General features: G+C 35.2%; 1 protein-coding gene across 1 annotated transcript; it reads left to right on the plus strand.

Annotated features, from left to right (window-relative positions):
• The first annotated feature begins 1,244 nt into the window (after window positions 1–1,244).
• Window positions 1,245–7,089, plus strand: LOC103931992 (transcription initiation factor TFIID subunit 12b). The gene is made up of 9 exons (XM_009341525.3): window positions 1,245–1,988; window positions 2,495–2,722; window positions 3,981–4,532; window positions 4,639–4,713; window positions 5,077–5,155; window positions 5,869–5,933; window positions 6,205–6,240; window positions 6,336–6,574; window positions 6,805–7,089. The coding sequence occupies exons 1-8, from the start codon at window positions 1,296–1,298 to the stop codon at window positions 6,513–6,515; spliced, it is 1,908 nt and encodes a 635-aa protein (XP_009339800.2). The 5' UTR covers window positions 1,245–1,295; the 3' UTR covers window positions 6,516–6,574; window positions 6,805–7,089.
• Window positions 7,090–25,602: the final 18,513 nt, after the last annotated feature.

The raw sequence follows: 25,602 nt of genomic DNA on the forward strand, positions 1-25,602 counted from the left end.
ATGGTTTTGTTTCTGGGAACTCATACACTAAAACTTCCTAATGGGTCACTCATCCTGGGAATGCTCTCGCCTGAACTCGTTTAACTTTGGAGTTCCAATGGAATATGAAGTCAATGAATTCTCAAAAGGCCTCGTGCTATATGAAGGTGGGCATGTACATATAAGGCACATCACCCCTTCTCCGTTGGTCGATGTGGGATGTTACAATCCACCCCCCTTAGGGGCTAGACGTCCTCGTCAGGACACTCGCACCACACGACAGAGTGGCTCTGATACCATTATGTCACATCCCAGTCTCAACTTTACCGTAGCACGACATTGTCCGTTTTGGGCCCTAGCCACGCCCTCACGGTTTTGTTTCGAGGAACTCACACACGAAAACTTCCTAGTGGGTCACCAATCCTAGGAATGCTCTCGCCCAAACTCGTTCAACTTCGAAGTTCCAATGGAATCTAAAGCTAGTGAGTTCCCAAAAGGTCTTATGCTATATGGGGGTGGGCATGTACATATAAGGCACATCACCCCCTTTTCGTTGGTTGATGTGGGATGTTACAGTTTGGCTCCATTCGGTTCAGGTTTTAGTCTTGTTTGCTTCCTAATGAACAAAAATCGAACCTAAAAAAACCGACAAAAAATCAAACTGAACTGAATTTACTGTTTGATTCGGTTCAGTTTGATTTTTTGTCGGTTTTTTCCGGTTCGATTTTTGTTCATTAGGATTACAAGCAAACAAGATTGAAACGCACCGTTTTGAAGCAGAGGTATTATAACTTCAGTTTGGTTTCGGTTTCCAAACCTCAAAAAAACCGAAACCGAGCCAACAAATTTGATTTGGTTCGATTTGATTGCTTCACTTCAATATTTTTTTTGCCTCGGTTTGGTTTTCGGTCCAGCTTTTTCGATTTTCGATTTTCGACATTTCAATCCACCCTAGCGCAATGCATGACATACAACCACCTAGTGTAGAGAAACTCCAGTACTCCAATATAATTAGAGATGAAAAACGCTCCAGATTTTCCATTATACCATGAATTGTTTTCCCCGTAACGCATAGGATCTGTTGACCGACCAATTGGTATGCTTTTGCTGACGTGTACGCACCAGATTCGACCTCTCCTGCTCTTCCCCCTCCCTCTCTGCACCTTCTTCCACCCTCTCTCGCTTCCGCTCTCTGAAACTTCAAGTTCCCGAATTTCAGAAACCTAAAAAATCCGCCATGAATTAGCTTCTTCGTTGTCAAGACGATCAAAAACCCAGATACCCAATTATTCTGAAAAGCAAACGAATTCGAGAACATGGCGGAAAACGGCCCATCGTCGTCCCCAAACCCCCTCCAACCCAGCATTGACCCAGCAGCAGCAGTAGCATCACCCTCAAACGTTATGATCACCCAAAACCCAGCAAACTCTTCCGCAAACCCAGCAATCCCATCCTCTTCAACTCTCTCCCAGTCTCCACAAATCGCATCCCCACCTCTCCCTTCCCTGTCCAACGTCTCGCTTCCTCAAACCCAGCACATTTCGCCCCCCGTCGGATTGGATTACGCGCAGAAATCGACCCAGCAGCAGCAACAGCTGCAACAGCAATCTCAATCATTGGTGCAACAATCCCAGAACGTGAATGTGAATTCCATGCCGAATTACCAGCTCCAGCAGAGTATGCAGAGTATGCAGAGGACGCCGTCGATGTCCCGAATGAACCAGCTTCAGCAGATGAGCCAGAACCCGCAGCAGCAACAGCAGCATTTCGGTATGATGAGGCACCAAGGGGGTTTGTATGGGCAGTTGAATTTTGGTGGCTCTGGTGCTATCCAACAGCAGAATCAGCAGCAGCAACAGCAAAACCAGGCACAGCAGACTCAGCAACTTGGCGGTGGGAACTTGTCGCGATCAGCCTTGATCGGGCAGAGTGGCCACCTGCCCATGTTGTCTGGCCCTGCTGCTATTGCAGCTGCGCAATTGAATCTGCAGCCGCAGTTGTTGGCCTCGGTATGAGTTTAATTGCCCTCATGAAATTTGCTGTTATCTTTTGATTGTGGAAGGTGAAATGTGGCGTAGTTAGTGTGCATTTTGTGGAGTTTAAACAAGTTGTGTTTAGTAGCATCATAAGTTTCTTAATAGTGCTTTTCTGTGAATGTTATATCGGCATAGCTGGTTGCTTCAATGTGGGCAAAACCATCCGACATAGTTATGCTATGTACTTCCTAGAACCAATGTTAATCATATACTATATTACATAGTAAAGTACACCTTGATTAGTATTATAAATCAAATGCAAACAATCTTAATTTAATATGGTACATCAGTTCCCTTTTGAATTTCTCATTGAATATTAGTACATCAGTGAAAGCTGTTGGATCGATAGACGTGCTGCTTTGGTTTCTGTATTATTGCATAATATATTACGCACTGTCAAGTTAGCACACCAGTGAACTCAATACTTTCTTGAAAATGGAAATGTTTCATGTTTAACAAAATCAGCAAACTTTCTGCAGCCGAGACAAAAAGGCAGCCTGGTCCAAGGTTCCCAATTTCATCACAGTAATTCTCCTGGGCAATCTTTACAAGGAACACAGGCAATGGGGGTGATGGGATCCATCAATTTGAGCTCGCAACTAAGAGCTAATGGGGCCATTGCTTCTTTTGCTCAACAGAGAATAAATCAGGGGCAGGGCCAACTTAGGCAACAGTTGGCCCAACAAAGTTCGCTCACCTCTGCACAGGTATAATTGCTTACTTTCCTCTTGCCCGATCTACTAACTTAGGCATCTTCTACTTTATTCTGCCAACTGCTATGTTTGTCTGGTTTTGAGTTTCTTATATGTGTATGCAAATTGTTATAGAATGGTGCGTATGTGAATTACTCATTCTAGCTGATCATGCTATGTTGTATAATGAGTTTTTCTACAGCTTGAATTTCTCATATTCTATTAAACTTATATGTTGGCTTTGGACCCTGCAATAAGGGGCCATGCACTGAGGCCGACTTTCTTTTGGCTCTACATTTGTAGTCTGACCTGTTTCAAGTAATAAATGAAGGTCTTTATTCTTCGGGTTGGGAGGGATATTCAAACTGTGGAATTCCACTTTCTGGTTCTAAGAAAGTTTTGGTTTTAAGAAAGTGACACGGCCGTTATCCTGACCTTCATGTTTTCTAGTGAATTTTCCTCCAGTATCGTTCAAAGACAGAACCAACAGGCCAAACAATTTTATTATGCTTTATAATCGTTTTACCTTCTCCTTGGTTTGATTTAGATTTAAGCGTTATTTAAGATCTGCATGTAACAAATGAATTAGGATAACTATGATCTCTTTCCTGCTTTTCATGCCCAACTAAAAACAAGTTGCCAAAACCTCTGTTTGATCTTTGCATCTGGGATATCACTTTTGACTAAAGTTTCACGGTGGTTTTCCGCTAGCTTCTTTCACTTTGAGTATATTTTATAAAAGTAGTTATAAAATAGTTATATTTTATAAAGTAGTTATATTGAATCAATTACGTCAACTTATCATTTTGGTACTTGGAGGACCAATGAGAATGAATCACTTTATTTCATGCTACATGAATTTTAATTACAAAGACGCCTTTCAAACCATCAATTGCTGTTTTGGTATCCTACAAGAGTCCTACATTGCTCTGCCCAGAAAATATGTTTTTTGTTTTCTATGTTGGTTGTTCTTGTTCATTTATTTGTAGCATCTAACATTAGCCATACCAGGTTTTGTTGAATGGAATCGATCATTCTTTTCAAAACGTACTCTTATTTTCTGTAATGACCCACTTCCGCTTGATGGGTATTTTTGTAGAGTTGTAGGCATTTTAATATTGGTGGTACAGTGTTGGCATTTTGCACAGCAGGAAGGATAGAGATGTATTTATACAGTTTAACAATCTTTGGCAATGCTGTTACTCTATAGCATGTCTTGGATGAATTTATCAATTTATGGTGGGGACATTTAATCTGACTTTACAAAGTACAGGTTCAGAGCTTGCCAAGAACATCTTCACTTGCTTTTATGAACCCTCAGTTATCTGGTGTGTCTCAGAATGGACAGCCAGCAATGATGCAGAATTCTTTATCACAACAGTGGTTGAAGCAAATGCCAGCAATTCCTGGCCCTGGTTCACCTTCACCTTCATCTTCGTTGCGTCTTCAACAACATAGGCAGCAGGTTCTCTATCAGCAGCAACTGGCTTCTAATCAGTTGCAAAAGTCTATGCCCTTTATCCCTCAACAGTTAAACCAGCTTGTACAGCAGCAGCAACAAATGGGACATCCACAGCTGCAGCAGCAGCCGCATCAACAGCAACAGCAACTTCAGCAGCAACCACTACAACAACAATCGCAGCAGCAACAGCTGAGTTCCCCAAGGATGGCTGTACCCGCAGGCCAGAAATCTCTTAGTTTAACAGGATCACACCCTGATGCTACTGCATCTGGTACTACCACACCTGGAGGGAGTTCAAGCCAAGGAACAGAAGCAACTAACCAACTTCTCGGGAAGAGAAAGATACAAGATTTAGTCTCACAGGTATTCCTTAGTTAATCTGCTATTTCTTTTTTTGGTTTGTGGGTTGGGAGGGTGGTGGTTGTGCTCTATTAAATTTGTCATTGTGAAATCTTTTTTCCCTGCCCAGGTTGATTCACAAGGCAGGCTGGATCCTGAAGTTGAAGATCTTCTCTTGGAGATTGCTGATGACTTCATTGATTCTGTAAGGCTTGACATGCTAACTTTTATACTATATGTAATATGTATATATAATGATGATCAATTGAAGATCCAACTTAAGGATTTGCATATCTGTAGATCAACTTTGGACAACTGATATACATATCAATTGGTCACATTTAATTTAACAGTTGATGTACAAGTCCTCTTGTTAGATCGGGTTCATATAAATATACACACGTGGACATGCCTCAAAATAGGCCTAAATTAGTTTTGTACTGCTGATATATACTTCACTCTTATAAAACTCTGCGTGCCAAGTTTTCTCTGGCATGTCGGACCAGATAAAAAGAAGCTTCATATGGCACTCGTGGACATTAAGTGCTTATCCTATGCCTATTTGCAGGTGACAACATATGCATGCAATTTGGCAAAGCATAGAAAATCTTCAACTTTAGAGTCCAAGGATGTGTTGCTACATCTAGGTTTGTTTTGTAACACAACTCATCTCCATATTTCTTGTGAGTAATGCTTACACTTAACACCTACTGGTCACCTAATTTGATACTTAGAGAAAGATCTAACATGAGTTGACATAGGATGCAAATGAGAGTTTTCTGAATATGCAGACTAAATAATCAGCAAATTTAAATCTGTGTTTGTTCTCTCTACTTAATCTGGTTCCTGTATGTCACAGACCAATGTACCCAACTAATTGTCTACAAAAGTAAAATATAAAAATAAATTAAGGTTTCTGGTTGGTTCTTTGTTCTTTGTGTCTTCGGTTTCTGGTTGGCCCTGCTGCGCTTTTTTGTGCTCATCTTTCCTTATTTTTTTTCTTGATTAATAATTTATCAGGTTGTGTTTTCCAAGTTACCATCAAAATTTTCTTGATTATTAGAAGGGATTAAAAAAAAAAAAAAAAAAAAAAACAAATAACACTCATTTATGGATGGATATCTTTTTTGGTGTGTTTATGGGGTTTGGAATTCATTGAGGTCATTGTTTGGCTCATGCGATGAATATGAGATTTGTGGGAGATATACATAACAATAGTATGGAAGCTATAGTAGCATCTAAGTTTATATTATATTAATAATTCATATCACAAGAATCTTGACTCACTTGAACCTTTATATGAATCATAGTTGGTGCAATTGTAGCATTGCGGAATTTAATGCGTTGGACTCATTTGCAGAGAAAAATTGGCATCTGACAATTCCCGGGTTTTCAAGTGAGGAGAGGAAGTGCCAAAACAAATCTGTAAGTATCTTCAACATCTTAGGATGAACATTGTGGTGCATCTAACATCTTTGAGTACATCTACTTCAAAGGGACAAATTTAAAGTTGGATAAGTACATTTTATTTATTTATTTATTTATTTTTTATTTTTTTTTTAAGTTGAATATGTTTGGTTAGATTCGCAATCAACTGTTGAAGATACAAAAGTAGAATGTATGATGGTTCCATATTATTATTAACCAACTTTTCAACTCGAGATTTATTGTAATACCTTACTTTTTAAATATGCAGTTGTCAAGTGATCTCCATAAGAAGCGTTTGGATGTGGTAAGTTTGAAATTTCTGTGTATATGTTTTTCCTTTTAGTATTTTTATTCTTGTCGAACAACTGAAAGTTGGTCTACAACTAACGACTTGGTCAGATACGGACGCTGATGGAATCGTCGAACCTGGAAACAAATCCCAATACTCCTAAAGAGATGATCAGGGGGTTTGGCAATCCAGTTGGTACCAACCACTTGATTAGACCATCTCTTGGTGCAGAACAGTTGGTTTCACAATCAACTGGTTCTCAAACGCTGCAGCAAATGACTCGGTTTTAATAGATATCAGCTATCAGCGATTATTATGTCCGTGCTGAATTTAGTTGTTACATACGTTGGTAAGCATCCTCATTCGCTAATATAAATTTGTCCCGTCATCCTTCCAGGCTTACTGAAACTACAATAGAAATACGGAAGCTGATATTCTTTACCCTGAATTAAGTATGCTTGAGAGTCATCCAAGCATACCAGACTGTTACATATTTGTTTATTTCGTTGACATCGCTTGTAAATCTGGGTTCTACTTGTTTATCAACTTAATATTTTGGAACTGCTTTTTGTACGACAGGTTTGGTTAGTGAAAGCAGGAGCGTGTCCGGGTCGATAGAAGCACAAATCTGTAGTTGCTTGCTAAGAAATGACAATTAGATGACTGTAGTTGAACTTGACGAATTATCGATTTATAGGCGCATAAGTCGTGAGGCCAACTCGCAGCATACCAGAGTTGGGTTGGGATTTGTTTTTCTTTTCTTTAAATTTTTTCGCTTGGATTTTATTTGTATGGTAATAATTGAACAACTAGTTCGCTTTGTGTACTAATTTATTTGATTTCTTGGGTGAACTTGTACACTAATCTGCTTACCTCCAAGTGTTTATTCCTTCCATGGTGATGACATTATTTTAGTTTACAAACGCTATAATTCAAAACGTTCATTGTATTTATCAATCATCTTCACAATAATTCATTTAATTTATGAATCAATCAAAATGATGCCATATTATGCTGACACATGAATGGTTACGTGATTTTTATAGGGGCTTTTAGATCCAGGTCCAAAAACGTAGAGTGTTTTTAGGAGTGAGTCCAGTTATCTAATTATATGTTTTTATTTCTTTTATACTCATTTTATATTTTCTAAAAATATTAAAAATCAATTAAAATCTTCTAATATTATGCATTTTCCAACTCCAAAAGAATATATTTAATATCTTATAACAAAAAAACTAATATACTAAAATAAATTTATCTGCAAAACATTCTACCCTAACTCAAGTAACAAATATATGAATGTATATAATATACATATACGTGAGATAAGAAACCTAATTAAAGGGTAGAAAAAACAGAAACCTAATTAAAGGGTAGAAAAAACATAACATACCTACAAGTAAGACACATTAATCTGTGACAGGTTGATTATAAAAAAAAAATCTGTGTAGATAAATATAATTAACCTGTGATATAGGTCGATTATAAAAATTAAAAATAAAATTTATAAATGGGGTTTAAAGTAGGAGGAAGAACGAGAAATAACAAAAAGATAAATAAAAAGAAATAAGCAAAGAGATAATTGGGAAGAAATTTGATTTTTATAATAAATCTTATCATTGAACAGATAACTATTGATAATTAAATAATTAAATATAACAAATTGAACTTATTTTAATAAACTGGGTTATTCCTACTATTGGTTCAAAAAATTGAACTTATATCAAGTTTCTCCATTTTTAAATTGATCAAATTTTTCCATATTATTTAAATCATAAGACTCACTTCGTCTCAAAATTTGGTTTCTAAATCCACTCTATTTCTTTCTAACCCTCGGCCCATAATACATTATTCGGCCCGACATTTGTTTTGTTTCATTTACAGTTGAGATTCAAACCCAACAGTCCACATCAATTTATTTAATGTTTTTTTTATATTTATAAATTTATTGAATTCAACAGATGAGATATAATACAATCAAATCTAACGTTAAAAAAAATGATCTGGCTATCTAGAATTAAATTCAAAGGTTAAAATAATTTAAATAAATTATTTAACTCAAAATTCACCAAACAACTCTATAAACACATATGTATTTGTTCAGATATTCACACAAAATTCAATTTTCTCCTACAATTCTTCCAACTTTTGTTTCTACCATCCAATTTCCAAAAATTTCAAGATAACAAAAGATCATATTAGAAGTCGTAATTGGTCAAATGAGGAAGATGTTACTTTGTGCTTAGCATAGATTTCTATTAGCGAAGATGGTGCTGTTGACACAAATCAAAATAAAAAGGTTTTATGAGCTAAAATCGTTGATAAGTTCAATGGAAACTCCACCACCAATTGAAGAAAAGTTGGTAGTGTTTACGATCGGTGAAAGTTATAAAAAAAGCCTGCATTTTATGGAAGAAAAGTTTGAAAAGAGTCGTAGTTGACTTAACTAGTGAAAGAAGCGCTATAAAAATAGTGAGTATATCCGTTGATCGTCTATTGTCAAGAAGGAATGATGACTTTTCGTAAGGAGCTAAAGAGCAAAAAAAAAAAAAAAAAAAAAAAAAGAGGTTGTCCTCCCGTGGCCGTTGTCAACGGATAGTCTATTGTCAAGAAGGAATGATGACTTTTCATAAGGAGTTAAAGAGTGAAAAAAAAAAAACCTAAAAAAAAAAAAAATCAAAAAAAAAAAAGAAAGGTTGTCCTCCCGTGGCCCTAGACTATTTTGATTTGAGCTTTTGAGATGTGACCCAAAAGCAAAAGCAAAAGCCGAAAAAAAAGAAAAGAAAACAGGATATTAAATCGAATTTGAATGGTGGGTGTCAGCAGTTCATGTCTAAAGCTAACAGTCAAACCCCTACGTTTAGTTAGAGTGGTGTCTTCCGCACGTGATGGAGTACAAGTTGTACAACTAAGTAATTACCCTTTTTAGTAAATTTCCTAAAAATAAAGAATAGTCCCCACTTGAAGGTCAAGTTGAACGGGTTCTATATATGCCTTCACTGTTTTTTAGTATCAAGTTGAACGGATTCTATATGTCTTCACTGATTTTTAGTATGTTAAATTACATGCCATTACTTCACTGTTTTTTAGTTACGAGGATATTACTTGTTACCGTATCCTTAGTATATTACTTTGGTAAATCTTAAAAAAAAAAAAAAACTTCAAGATTTATGATCGCACAAATCTTATTTCGAGTGAGAAAAAATTTGGTGTCATTCTCGGTGTGTAGCTAAACTTATGTGAAATGAATACCCACTTTTTCTCTCTATCTCACCATAGACGTGCAAGACTATCAAGCCCCATATCCTTGGTGTGTTGGTCTTAATTACTTCTTTTAGGAAATGAATTAGTAGGTGGTCATAATTACTTCTTTAAGGCTATTTTGGGGTTTGGGGTTTATCACCTTAGTGTGATTGTTTTTTTTTTTTTTTTCACCAAAAATGAACTAGCTGGTAGTTTTATCACGACAGTCTATATTTCCGGTGTGATTGGTTTAAATTTAGTATTTAAGGAAATGAAGAACATGGTGTTTTTTTTTTTGGCTTAAAATGGGAGGATTGGGCTTTAGCACTTGCCAAGGATAACAAGATATAGTTAATATCATAGAGAATACGACCATGAATTAGATATGGTTTAATTTTAACTACAAGTAGCCTTATAGCATATGCATTTTGTATTACACAAGTATCCTTGCATGGCTATTAATAGTAAATTAAAATTTAATGATCACCTAATGCATGTAAAAAAATGTGTTAATCTGTTATTGTCGTGCATGTAAATTGTCAAAGTAAAGGCATCATTCAAACTAAAAACTAGAGGTCTCGGGTTCGAAACTCGTTGTTGGTGTGAAAACTAGACTAGTGGTTAGGGAGAGGCTGAAATGCCTTTATGAGTCTTCCTGACCTCCAAAAGAGGTGGATAACCGTGACTTGCCACCAGTTATCCTTATTAAAAATTGTCAAAGTAGACTTGGTAGTTGGTCTTAGAACCAAACCTTACAAATGGAGGCTTACAACAGAATGTCCAGGTTAACTGTACTAATAATATAAAGTTTTATGTTCTCAAATATAATAAAATTTAAAAAATGGTATAATATTGTGCCTATAGGTATAAGGAAATTTTATTTGAACCCATTTAACCTCTTTCTACTTAACTTATTCTCTACACCAATATTATTTTTAATTAAAGAACTAATATCTCTTTAAACTCAAATTTAATACCTAAATTACTCTTTCAAATCCAATTCAAAATGTAAAATTATCTTTACACCCATTTAAAAAATAAATTCTCAAATTGAATTGTTTTGTTTTCAAAGAGACCCAAAAATCAAAAAACATTATGGGTCCTTTGTCCCTCCTCCCACCGTGATCTCTTCAACTAACTGGTCCCAATTCCAGTCCATTTCCAAGTTCTTCAATTGTTTTCGTGGCAAGTGTCAATATATCTAACAAAGCCTTGAGTTTTAAAGAACGATACTCTTTGTATATAAACTAGTGACTAGTAAGGCTGTTGTTATTAGCATTGGAGAAAAAATAGTTGTTTAAAACTACACATTCATCTTCACAAGTTACAACTTTTGTAATTTATACTCGTATTTTTCTAATCAAAACCTTGAGTTTTCTATATACTTGAATCTTCTAAGGGTTAAAGTATTGGTGAGCATATTCAAGTACAGTAGCTATTATTTTGGGCCATAAACCAAATTTTTTTGTCTGCAATCTAATTGATGTGAGATCTCCTTTGAACAAAGATTAAAAAACTTATATTCGTAGAAAGGGTTTTGTATATATCCCAGAAATTTGGTGTGTGCAACAATTTTTTAATACTTTCACCTCAATGGTGCAAAAAGTTTAAACCATGAGCAATTTGGGATTGATGAAAAAGAAATTGAAAATCAATACCCATCTTCTAACACTACAAAAAAATTGAAACCAAGAACAAAAAATTTCCATAAGTCGAGTCATATCTTAGTTGGAGGATTGATCAAAACTTTATCATCATCTATCCAAAAAAAAAAAAAAAAAACTTGTTTTTTCTCCATAAGAGCTTATAGAGTTTTAGCCGAAATGAACGTATGATAAATAAAGAGTGATGGTAAGGTTTAATTATAAGATGTGGGTTTATTGATAAATTTAAGTTTTATTATTAATTTCATATTGTACTTGATGGTAATTATGCAATAGGGTAAAAAAGACATTAAATATTTAAAATTTAAATTGGGTGTAAAAAAAGGTTATATGGTTTAAATAAAATTTCTCATACGCGTAACACTCGACATGAAAGACCGAGTTCTCAAATATAATAAAAATAGAAAATGTGTAATAAAAATGAGGTCATGACATTTCATATTGATAGTTTTTCTTGACCAGTCACCAAACTTGCCACTAGGGTTCTTTCGTTTTCTTTTAATGCTATACTTATAATATAGTTGTACCATTAATTGTATCACTTCTTTAAAAAAGGTAGGACATGTCAGCACATGTTGATTCCATGAAGATGAAGTCCTGCAGTTTGGCCTGTAATCCCATTGCAAGCATTTCCGATGTTGATTTTAGTTAATCTTGATGGTCATCTTAGTAAATTCGCATATCATATATTATATGTATAAAAATGATTTTCACTCTCTTATATTATATGTATAAAAATGATTGTAAAAAATGAACAACAGCATGAGGATAAAAGGGAGTGTGGAAACACACCATCGACTATAATATTCACATTCGTGCATATTTTGTGACAGTGACAGTCCGTCCTGAATTATTTGTACTGTAGATGCGAAAAGACTAAAATACTCTTGGACGTAATTGGTGTTATGGGGTGTTGTTTTGTTGTTTTTGGTGGTTGACTCTACAGGACACACACACACACACACACCCATACCACTCCCGTGACTCTCTCTCTCTTCTTTCTCGGACTTCATCCCATTTCCTTTGCAATTGTACGAACGAACTTCAAAACCAATCTTCCATGCACGGATCAACGTCTAGAAGGTAAGAATCGAACTCCTTGCAAGCTCTTGAGTTCATCCATAACATTTGTGAGACTTGAAACCTTCAAAAACCTCGAGAATCCTAACCCCAATTTTCATGCACTGTTCATGCACATGTGATCGTAAAGTTTTTAAGATCACAAGGAGCTTTAGGAGGTCCTCACGAAGCTCGGGGAAGAAAGTTGGAAGGAATTGGACGTCGGGATCGTGAGTTGCAGGTTTGGCAGAAATATCATGGGTTTTTCCGGCGAGATTCCATGGTTTTAGGGCTTCAAAGTGGTAAGGTTTTGTTCTACTCATTGTAAGCTTCAATTTGGTACCAATTTCATGGAATTTGGTTGAGAAATGAAGAAGATATGAAGTTTTGAAAAATTTTCTAGTTTCCGGCAACGCAGACGGCGGCGGCCGACGAGACTCACCGGAGAAGACAAGGGAATATTCCATTAAGTTAACGGAATATTCTTAACGGCGTCACTTTTGTTTTAACGGAATATGCCTGCTTTTGGACAGAATATTCTTTAACACCGTTAGGGATTCTGTCCATGTGCCAGGCACGTGCCTGCGCGTGGCCGGCGCGTAAGGGCATGTGAGACGTCAGAAAATTATTTTAAAAATATGGGGATGTTCGTGAGGTTGAGTAGATTACGTTGGTATATTCACACCCCCCATTTGAGCATTGTATGAGAAGTTATTACCTAGTTTTGGTTATGTGCTTTAAATTGACATTTTTATAGTTGTTTCGCATATAGGTGAGACCTATCCTGAGGACGAGCGCAGTCACTCGAGGCAAGGGGGTTACGACCCTTCCACATACCAGTGAGTGGGCTTTTGGTTTTCTGTATATACGTATATATTTGTGGTTTTTCCCAGAAAATGATATGAAATGTTTATATGTTTTAAATGCCATGCATAGCGTTTATCTATTTATTTATGCTTTAGTAGTTGCATATATGTATGTTTGGTGCTACGGACACATAGGTAAGTGCCATGTAAGTTATAGTTTATAGTTGTGGCGTAGTAGTTATGTGATATGCACAGAGAGCTCATAACCAGCACCCCCGATATTAGTGTTCCCGCCCAGAGTAGGGCACAGTCCTTCACGTGATGTTCACCTCCCGCACTACACAATTATCTTGGATCCAAGTTAGGTGCACAATCCTGTCGTACAGACCACTATATTTAATAATGAAATGATTTTGAAAAGCTTTGTTTTTTCCCACTCACACTTTCTGTTTTGCGCCCCTTCAGGTTCTAGTTTGGGTTGCTCTTTGGTGGCTTACGAGGAATCCACGGCATATCTGACAGATTATCACCAGTGTAAGACCACTTCTGGGTGTGTTTAGTTAGTGTTTGTTCCTCTGGACTGCATTAGGCTTTCTATGCTCTGAATATTGTTTTTCACCCTTACACTTGCACTTGTATGTTAACTACTCTGTTTTGTATTTTGATTTTTATTTATTCATACTTTTATTATTATCTTTTGCTTCTGCACTATGTACATGGCTACGTCACCTTCACGTGACGGCCAACACGCCTTGATTTCGGTCGGGGTGTGTCAGTGACACTATACATTTCAATGATATAAAATAATAGAAACTTTATTTTAGTTCTTAAGAAATCACTTTTAGACTAATACCTTTTGTAAGATGAAAAAATAAGTTGAGTCCCTTGACCCAATGTCCAAGTCACCATACATTTAATCCCAGTTTCCATTTCCTTAATATATTCCGATACACTTTGTGTTCTTCCTTTGGTACATTAATTGATTTAATATATATTGATGTATCCATTTCGTTACAGATATTTAGGTTCATTAATCCAATATAATGTATTTTTGTACAAATATTTTGGTACATGTAATATTTAGATACATTACTTTATTATAATATGTTTTGGTACAAATATTTAGATACATCAAATCGTTTTAACTTATTTTTAGTACACATGTATTTGCATATCTTTCTTGTGTCACTACTTTTTTGTATGTTTTCTCATTTAGGTACATTTAGAAAGATATAACTGGAGGAAGTCAAACAAAATAAATGAATTTAAATGTGTATATTAATAATTTTAAATATTTAATAAGAAGACATTGAAAAAAAAATTATTTAATTCTAAAATAAAAATAGAATATGAATTTGAATTTGAATTATAGTATGCACATCAAAGGAAAATTTGTAATCTAACACTATGTTTTAATTAAACTTCAATCTATTCAGAGGATTAAAGTTCAAAGCTCCCTAAAAATCGTGTCTGTTAAAATCAAATGTAAACTTTTATATATGCAATATGCATGCAGGTAGATATTTTTTCACATTTAATACAAGAACACATTTGTTAATAGGAAAAATTAGATTAAATACCAATTTCAATAAAGATTTTAAGGAAAAAATACCAATTTAAAATAAAATAAAATAAAAAAACTACCAATCCCTTCCCATTCTATTTGAAAAGTCACAGATAATGGGCAGACACACTTATACGCACAAGACCATTTATAGTTGTGTCCCCATTGTACATGACCCACATACCACCAGCGCCAATGTAAAAAATTATCATTGGCCAACATAATTGTGGCCAAATTTTTTTTCGATCACCGCAAAGTTTCAATTCACTGTTCAACAGTGATTAAAAAAACAATATGTGCAATGTTTTTATCTTCAATTATGTTTGTTGTGTGAGTTTATTGTTTTTTTGACATTATACACATTAAAACTAGAGAAACTTATGATAAAATTCATTACTTAACATGTTTTTGTAAGGTCAATGTTAGATGGTGACATTGTGACCGGATTGATCAGTCGATAGGCGTAAAATTTGAACAACCAGTTATAGAAAAAAGTTGGCATGTCGAAAATATGGTAGGATTGAGTGGCACTCATGTAATTATTTTGAGTTATAGTGGTATTTATAGAATTATCTTGGTTGACCTTTTTTGGTACCTAAACTAAAAACATGATATTTTAGCTAAAATTTTCTTAGAATTAATTAGTACTTGAACTAAAAGATTCCCTTTTTAATAGTAGAAGTTCATACTATGTACACTGTCACATCCCAGTCTCGACTCCACCGTAACACGATATTGTCCACTTTGGGCCCCAGCCATGCCCTCATGATTTTGTTTCTGGGAACTCAGACAAGCAACTTCCCAGTGGATCACCCATCCTAGGATTGCTCTCGCCCGAACTCGCTTAACTTTGGATTCCAATGGAATCCGAAGTGACACACCTTGACTTGGAATGTCCACTAGGACTCTGAATTAAGCTGTGCTGGCCAACACTTAGAAGGTGAGGAAGCCATAAAGTGTGATAATGTATAAACTATAAATAAATTTAAACCTAGAACTGCTTAAATACGCGAGTGCACAGTGAGCGGATATGGACCCATACACATGTGATACAGAGCATAATTAGAGTATAGTGAGGTAAGATAACGATTATACCATCATAAGAAGCCACCTGTACTGGGAAGTGCCACAAATCCTCGTTGATACGGAAACTTTACTACTAGAACCTGGAAGGTTGCAAAGATAGAAAATGTGAGTGGGCGAAAACAAAGCTTCTCAAAAACCATTCACTTATCAAAGGTAATAACCCCTCGCTGTAACACCTGTATAATTTCCTAGAAAATCGTACTACATATAAGGATGAAATCAATTGTATACAATCAGTAAATCTAGGAGACTAGACCTGGCATTCGTGTCGTGTTTCTCGTGTTCGTGTCGTTTTCGTGTCATACCCGATAGCTTAACGGGTCGTGTCATGTAATATCGGTTAAAGTAAACAGGTAATATGACCCGACCCAAAATCAACCCGTTAATATTATCAGGTAATATGACCCGACCCGTCACCCGTTAAGAAAATTATATTTTAAATCAATAAAAATGAAAAGAAAAACATAATTTGACCCAAAAAAATGTAAAACATAATACTAAATTAGTATATACATACTAAATTTCGGAGTTGACCCCTTAATGAATGTTGTAAAGTTTTTCATTATGTGTGATTACATTTTTCACACTTATTATTATTAATTTTTCACTCAAATAAATAACATTGTTCATGAGATTTTTAAAAATCTACACTTATTTATACTTTCATCAAGTATAACATAAGATTTTATGGTATCCACTAGTGTAAATATTTTAAATTGAAGATCGAATTCATTCATTGTATTCATATAGGGTCAATGAGTGTAGCTATAAAAAATCATCAAAATCGGAGTTACAATAACCATTAAATTGTAATTTTTCGTTTATAACTGTCGAAAAGTTTTGTCTCATTACTTGATCTCTGAATGTTTGTTTTTTTTTGCAATTTTTGGCATATGCGATCTTGAAGCATATATAAATAAGTTTGATGCTTGGATCGTTGAAATTAGTTTCGTAGGATGTGTATCCCATCAAAACAATAAATTCACTAACACTTAAGAGTTTATTTATACTTTCATCAAGTATAACATAAGATTTTGTAGTATCCACTAGTGTAAATATTTTAAATTGAAGATCGAATTCATTCATTGTATTCATTTAGGGTCAAGGAGTGTAGCTGTAAAAAATCATCAAAATCGGAGTTACAATAACCGTTAAATCGTGATTTTTCGTTTATAACCATCAAAAAGTTTTGTCTCATTACTTGATCTATGAATATTTGTTTTTTGCAATTTTTGGCATATGCGATCTCGAAGCATATATAAACAAGTTTGACGGTTGGATCGTTGAAATTAGTTTTGTAGGATGCATATTACATCAAAACGATAGATTCACTAACACTTAAGAGTTTATTTATACTTTCATCAAGTATAACATAAGATTCTGTGGTATCCACTAGTGTAAATATTTTAAATTAAAGATCGAATTTATTCATTGTATTTGTTTAGGGTCAAGGAGTGTAACTGTAAAAAATCATCAAAATCGGAGTTAAAATAACCGTTAAATCATGGTTTTTCATATATAACCGTCGAAAAGTTTTGTCTTATTACTTGATCTCTGAATGTTTTTTTTTTTTTTGCAATTTTTGGCGTATGCGATCTTAAAGCATATATAAACAAGTTTGATGGTTGGATCGTTGAAATTAGTTTCGTAGGATGCGTATCTCATCAGAACAATAGATTCACTAACACTTAAAAGTTTATTTATACTTTCATCAAGTATAACATAAGATTTTGTGGTATCCACTAGTGTAAATATTTTAAATTGAAGATCGAATTCATTCATTGTATTTATTTAGGGTCAAGGAGTGGAGCTGTAAAAAGTCATCAAAATCGGAGTTATAATAACCGTTAAATCGTGATTTTTCGTTTATAACCGTCGAAAAGTTTTCTCTCATTACTTGATCTCTGAATGTTTGTTTTTTTCAATTTTTGGCGTATGCGATCTCGAAGCATATATAAACAAGTTTGATGGTTGGATCGTTGAAATTAGTTTCGTAGGATGTGTATCACATCAAAACGATAGATTCACTAACACTTAAAAGTTTATTTATACTTTCATCAAGTATAACATAAGATTTTATGGTATCCACTAGTGTAAATATTTTAAATTGAAGATCGAATTCATTCATTGTATTTGTTTAGGTTCAAGGAGTATAGCTATAAAAAAATCATCAAAATTGGAGTTAAAATAACCGTTAAATTGTGATTTTTTGTTTATAACCGTCGAAAAGTTTTGTCTTATTAATTGATCTCTGAATGTTTGTTTTTTGCAATTTTTGGCGTATGTGATCTTGAAGCATATATAAACAAGTTTGACGGTTGGATCGTTGAAATTAGTTTCTAAGATACGTATCCCATCAAAACAATAGATTCACTAACACTTAAGAGTTTATTTATACTTTCATAAAGTATAACATAAGATTTTGTGGTATCCACTAGTGTAAATATTTTAAATTGAAGATCAAATTCATTCATTGTATTTATATAAGGTCAAGGAGTGTACCTGTAAAATATCATTAAAATCGGAGTTATAATAACCGTTAAATCGTGATTTTTCGTTTATAACCGTCGAAAAGTTTTGTCTCGTTACTTGATCTCTGAATGTTTTTTTTTGCAATTTTTGGTGTATATGATCTCGAATCATGTATAAACAAATTTGACGGTTGGATCATTGAAATTAGTTTCATAGGATGCGTATCCCATCAAAACGATACATTAACTAACACTTAAGAGTTTATTTATACTTTCATTACGTATAACTTAAGATTTGTGGTATACACTAGTGTAAATATTTTAAATTGAAGATCGAATTCATATAAGGTCAAGGAGTGGAGCTGTAAAAAGTCATCAAAATCGGAGTTAAAATAACCGTTAAATCGTGATTTTTCATTTATAACCGTTGAAAAGTTTTGTCTCATTACTTCATCTCTGAATGTTTGTTTTTTGCAATTTTTGGAGTATGCGATCTTGAAGCATGTATAAACAAGTTTGATGGTTGAATTGTTGAAATTAGTTTTGTAGGATACTTATCCCGTCAAAACGATAAATTCACTAACACTTAAGAGTTTATTCATACTTTCATCATTTTGATGGGATACGCATTGATGTTATACTTAATGAAAGTATAAATAAACTTTAAGCGTTAGTGAATCTTATCGTTTTGATGACTTGGAATAAATATATTAATTATTTATATATTTTAAGTGTTAATTAGACTATGTTTCAATTAGTATGTGATGATATTTAATAATAAAATTACATTTATGTTTTTTTTATTACGTATTTTATTTTTATTCAAGTTAAAATGTTAGAAGAGATAAAAAAAAAAAAAAAGCTGGTTAATTTTTTCTTTGGGTTAAACATTAGGTGGAAAATGGATGGATATAGGTTGCAAAATTTCCCAAACATTAGGTGGGAAATGGATGAAACTCTTGAAATATTAGACGGGAAATTAATTATTATAATTTTTTTTTATGTTTTTTGGTATTTTTAAATTACTTGATATTTTTATTTTTAATGTGTTTTATGATTTTTAATCTCAATCTTTGCCTATAATATATTATAAAAATAAATAAAAAAATAAAACTTAAATTTTAAAATTTATATAAAATAATAATAGAATAATAATTAATAAACAATATATACATATTCATTATATCTATTGCATTTTATAGTAAGTTTTTTTTTAGTAGTTTAAAAAATTAAAATCATCAAAATAGCATTTTTCTTATCGTGTCGAAACAGGTTACCCGCGTGTCACTTTCGTGTAAACCTGTTAAGGACCCGTTATTAACGGGTTATTATCGTGTGACCCGATAATGACCCGATTAGTTATCGTGTTGACCCGAAACCCGTTATTTTCGTGTCGTTTACGTGCCGTGTTAACGGGTCGTGTAATAAATTGCCAGGTCTACCAGGAGTATACCACGATACAACATCTCATCAGCAATATAAATAATCAGGTGTTATCCATGCTAGCACGTAAGTCAGAGTCACCTAACGTGACCTGTATGACTCACCCATAGCTCATCAAATATCTCTGCACATGAGTCGGAACCACCTTTAGTGGACTGTACGATAGGACTGGATGTAAATAAGTTTGCTCAAGTACTATGATCACGTGAAGACTGTGCAAATAATCGCGGTCACGTATGAGTCGAAACACCTAATGTCGTCTGTAGGCCTGTGCACCTATCTTGGATTCAAGGTGAGTGTAAGGTGTAGGAGGTGAACATCACGTGAAGGATTATGCCCTGGCCATAGGCAGGAGCACTAACATCGGGGTGCAGGTTTATGAGCTCTAAATGCATTTAATATGGCATGTACGAGTCACAAGCAACCTGTACGACCATGTCGGAGTTGCCTATCATTGCAACCTGTACGATAAGGTTGGAGTTGCTTAAAACATAAATATAGTCGTGCCATAACTTAATCATTTCAAATAAAATGTAATCATAACCATGCCTCTCACATTTCACAACATGTACTTACCTAAACTTACCTGTACGTCCTGCGTTCACCTTCGTACTTTAAAGCATTCACAATAATTATGTGCAGTAATATACCTATGGATATGCCATGATGCAATCCAAAACTTAACCATATCATACTTCTTTCAAATATATAAATATGTACATATAATGTGGCATAAAATGCACAATCTATAACGCCTTACTCCCGAACTATTTATTTTCGGGAATAATTATCGATAATATGCCCAAGTAAACACTATCTTAACTAACTATCAATACTTATGATTCCTTACTTCAAATTCTCTATTTCTCACACACGGTTTTATGACCACATTTAACCAACAAATCATAAGTTAAAAAACTCAAATTTTCCCCCATTCCTTCGCATTGCTTAATTTCCAAAACAAGGCTTTTGTCTCAAATATTGTATGGCTGCATCTAATATCTCGTTAGACTGTCTACGTACCCTAAACAGGGATCAAGCCACTTGTAGTTCATAATTCTAGAATTCAAACCAAATCCGAATATATTTATTTAATCCAACAAATACTACAATTGTACTACTATTCAAACCACCGCAGTTAGGTCTCAAAAGTATCATTAGAATGATAACGTTCACATAAAAACACAATGACAGCTCCCTGGCCGTGCGCTGTCGCACTAGCCGCTGGGGGTGGTGGTCGGCCTCCTCGGCTTGCCAGAAAACTGAACTATTTCTAAAAATTCCCAAAAATTACAAAAATAAAGATATCAAAGAGTAGAGTAAACTTTATACCTGCGGACAAGGGCAATTTGGCCGGAAAACACCTCAATTGGCCATGAACCGTCGAAAATCCTAGAAATAGGTTCTCTTGATTCATTCTCAATTCGACTTTGACGCTCCATTCAATGATTGGGCATTGTTCTAGGCCTCAAAGGGAGTTTATTGGTGGTGGCAATTGGAAGAAATCTTTTCACAATTGATGGATTCTGGGCAAGGTCTCCCGCAGCACCCATCACTATTTTTGTACCAAAATACTATCAAATTCTCTCTCATTTTTGGTGGAACAAGAAGAGAAAGGGCTAAGGGGATGACTGGGAGCAGTTTATAGGTCCAATTCATTAGAAAGTTGGACAAGAAACGGCGAGGAGCCGCCGGTTTGAGGAAACGAGTTGCACGAGTCAAGGAAGACCCATTTGGGTTCCCTCATTTTCTTCTTCTCTCCTTTCCCTCATGCTCTCCTTCCCATTAGTCCTCCTTTCTCTACCCTCTTTCCCCAATTGGTCTCCCCCTTTTCTTCCATTTTCTCCACTCCTTCGCTACCATCAGGTAGCCATTTTTTTTTATTTTTATTTTTCTGCCACACACACACCCCCATATATCATTAAAAAAAACCTTTAGTAATAATAATAAAATATAGTGGAAAATAATTAAAATAGTATTTCATTCCAAATACTTTCGTGTTCGTAACTCAATGAAACTTCAACTGTAACTCCAAATTCACTGCTACCTATGCCTAACGTCCGTAAGGTCGAGCTCTATCCAAATATGTCAAGAAATATGGCAAAATATACAAGAATCACATACGTATTCGAAAATCATGCTTTGCCCCTAGGATATTCCCTTAATTTCACGTAATAAAATTATAAAAATCATACTTTGAGGGATGGGCTGTCACATGAAGCCAGTGAGTTCCCAAAATGCCTCGTGCTATATGGAGGTGGGCTTGTACATATAAGGCACATCACCCCCTCTCCGTTGGTTGATGTGGGATGTTACAATATACCAGAATGGTATCAGAGCCACTCTGCCATGTGGTGCGAGTGTGCCGATGAGGACTTCAGGCCCCTAAGGAGGCTGGATTGTAACATCCCACATCGACCAAAGGAGAGGGGGTGATGTGCCTTATATGTACATGCCCACCTCTATATAGCACGAGGTCTTTTGGGAACTCACTAGCTTCGGATTTCATCGAAACTCCGAAGTTAAGCGAGTTCAGGCAAGTGCAATCCTAGGATGGGTGACTCACTGGGAAGTTCTTGTCTGAGTTCCCAGAAACAAAACCGTGAGGGCGTGGCTAGGGCCCAAAGTGGACAATACCATGATACGGCATAGTCGAGACTGGGATGCGACATACACAATTTTAACATATGAATAAAAATGTCACTTAGTTAATTATTTTAAATCATTGTTAAATTTTATTTAATGGTTGAATTTTTCACCATAATTTTTAAATGAGAATTTTTTTTGAAATGTCATATGAACTTATACACTTTTTCAATTTGTCATATGAACTAAAATTTACGCAGTTTGTCATACCAACTTCTCGAAATCATTAATTTGCCATCTCACCTTAACTCCATTAAGTTTTCCATCTAAAATAAGTCATGTTCCTTGACATGACTTGTGTTTAGAGTTATTTCGGACAACATCTCGTTCCCCTTCTAATAAGATGCCTTCGATGAAAATAATTCTAAGGTTTCTCAAAAATATGGAAAGGGGGTTGATTTAGTATATAATCATTTGAGTTTTGCTGTTCGGAAAAGGGGAACAACTTGCACCCACTTCTTTATGTTTTGAAGTGCAGATGACTAAAAAATATAGAGTCGCAAGGTAACCCCCCTCCAAATCTATGTACATTTGGACGACATTCTTTATGTTGAAATGTCTGAAATAATCCTAAACACAAGTCGTGTGCAAAGCATGTGATTTCTTTTGGATGAAAAAATTAATGGAGTTAGAGTGAGATGACAATTAATGACTTCAAAAAGTTGGAATATAACAAATCCCTTTAAATGTTAGTTTATATAACAAATTGAAAAAAGTGTACAAGTTTCTATGACATTTCAAATTTTCCCTTTTTAAAATTTTGCATTTTCCTATATGGTAGTTGACTAAGTATAACGGTGTTTTTTTTTTTTTTTTTTTTTTTTAATTTTTTATAAATAATTACTATTATTAAGAGATGAGGGAGGATTCAAAACTATTACAATAAATAGGGAGGAGATCTTTGAACCTAAGACTGATAGATAAAATGCAATAGCCAATCCACTAAAATATTGGACTACATGCGTGTAACCGTGATTCATAGCCAATGACATATATAATTAACATTTCATAACTCATAATTTTACCGGCTAACTTTTAATCTAATAATATTTCTAGTTTCCATATCCCTTGTTGCAAGATTACTTGCTTCCTTTTTGCTATAACCTTGTGTTATTCTTCCATCAAAAGTCATCTAACGAGCTGATAGGAGCATATTCATGCAACTTTGTTATCTTATTTCCTTGCATTTATTTTGGTAATTTCAGTTATTTTCGTATTATTGTAGGTCATGTTGGTAAGGATGACAATAAATTGCCAAATGAAGCAATTTGGAGCAGTTTTGGACTTGGATTGGATAGCATATGTGGATAGCATATGGGCTGGATGTTTTTGGTGTTTAAATGGTTTAGATATGTGCTAAAATTTGTAGAAATTAAAGTTGAGATTTGGAAGACAAGGAATTACACAAGAAGAGGAATCCTAGTTGGAGAGGAACATTATCTTATTTTATCTTATCTTATCCTATCTTATCTAATCTAATCTTATCTTATCTTATCTCCAGCTTTAAGGAGGAATTCTAATCGCATTTCAACACTTTCTACCTGATTCTTAGAGTCCTAAAATAATTCAAAACGCCAAAACCTTTTCCTCATTGGATTCAGCCATTCCCTCCCTATATATATATGAAATTCCTGCACGTTTTAGAGTGTGCCATGCCTACTGTGGATGCAAATTTCTTTCTCCTTGATCTTGGACAAAATTGCATCTACAAAACAAATAACACCTTAAGTCAAGGCCAAGAGCCTCATGCGCCCACGATAAACGTTGGGGGGGGGGGGGAGAGGGCTTTGGCTGAAGAACCTCCGATGCCAAAGTTAGAATTTAGAGAGAACAGTGTTTGAGAGTTTTTGGGAGTTTTGGAAGAGTGTGGAACTAGCTTTTTAGAGAAACAGGGGTAGATATATAGGGCATGGCCGGTCCCCTTTGGAGAAAAAGGTGGCCGACCTTTGGGATGCTTTTTGTGTTTATTTTGTGGTTTAATGTGTGAGTTATTTGGCAATTAATGGATTAATTAGGTAATTAATCCATTAATTAGCCAATTAACACATTTTTGGAATGGAGTTTTATTTAATTATGTGGAATATTTTGTAAGTTATGGAATGATAGCTAATTGACTAGCTAAAAGAGGGAAAAAAAGGTAAAAAAATATGGAATGAAATAGGTTTTGGGAGTTACCTTGTAGAAGGGATTTGATGAGACGAATTTTGAATTGTTACCTATTTTGGGCACTTTTGACTTGGTTGAGGGATGATTGTTCGCTGCTTGCATGTAGGAATGCCGGTATGCCTCAAGGGTATTTTTGTCCTCTTTTATCCAAAAATCCACGTGTCGCCTTGTGATTATTTTTGGCTCCACAAATGCCCTTACACCTGTTAGGCTGCTCGCAAAAAAGGGCAACAAGTGTAGAGATTTTCTTGCTTTAGGAAACTTTGGACTGTTTCCTATTTTGATGTAGATTCCCTCTTTAATAGGAAATTAGATCCTTCTAGGAAAGGGAAATAAATTTCTCTCATAGCCTATTTAAGTCCACCTTAAGTGGGTTATTAAATCAACTGTGAAGAGTGATTTATTCTACCCTACAAGAAAGAGAGAGCTTAGAGGATATTTGTTCTCCCTCCTCTAGCAATCTTCTACATCTTGCCCGTGCAAAAGATAATCTTTCGTTGCTTTCTTCGTTTTCTATGTGTCGCACTGATGCAAGAAAAATTCAATTTTCTTATTGGAATAGAAGTAGTCTTTATATCTAGTAATCTATATGGGGTAGTCCTATCTGCTCGATCTTGTCATTGAAAGATGACTTGCTCATGTTTATCATGTCTTATTGGAGCACCTTGTCAATAGCTTTGTTACGTGGGAAATTGTACAATCGCTCGGTCAGGAGCCTTTCTACTTCTTCCTGAATTTTCTTTTGTTGGGAGTTCAGAGCTCTCGGCTGCCCTAGTCTTGACCTGCAAGTCTAGGTTTCTCTTTTACATGCTCGGCTCATCTACCCTGCGGTAGCAGTGCATATGGTGGATTCCTAGTAGGCGAGGGATTTCGTAGGCTGCTGGTTGAACTTGAGCTGGATTGAGTGATTACTTCTCTCTGTCCGTCATGTTGCCTACCCTGATGTGATATGAAAGATGCTACTTACGGGCCTAGTTGCGAATAAACACTTCGCTTGGAAGACTGCTCATGTTGATTATCGGAATGTGGCCCCAATCGTGAGTGTATGCTCGTCCGGGGGCCTAGTCGAAAGTGCACGCTCCTCCACGTGCTAAGACGAGAGTATACACTATCTTAAGGGCCCAATCGGGAGTGTATTCTGCCCAATGCTCGGTTCGTGGCAGGTCGAGTGGCTGCTTGTTGGGACGCTGCTGGAGAGGTTCTTCGTCTGCCCTTGTTCTTCTTCGGGA

Source organism: the organism of the source record quoted next, unplaced genomic scaffold, assembly GCF_019419815.1.
Source record: "Pyrus x bretschneideri cultivar Hongxiangsu unplaced genomic scaffold, Pyrus_bretschneideri_v1 Contig37, whole genome shotgun sequence".
Taxonomy (NCBI): domain Eukaryota; kingdom Viridiplantae; phylum Streptophyta; class Magnoliopsida; order Rosales; family Rosaceae; genus Pyrus; species Pyrus x bretschneideri.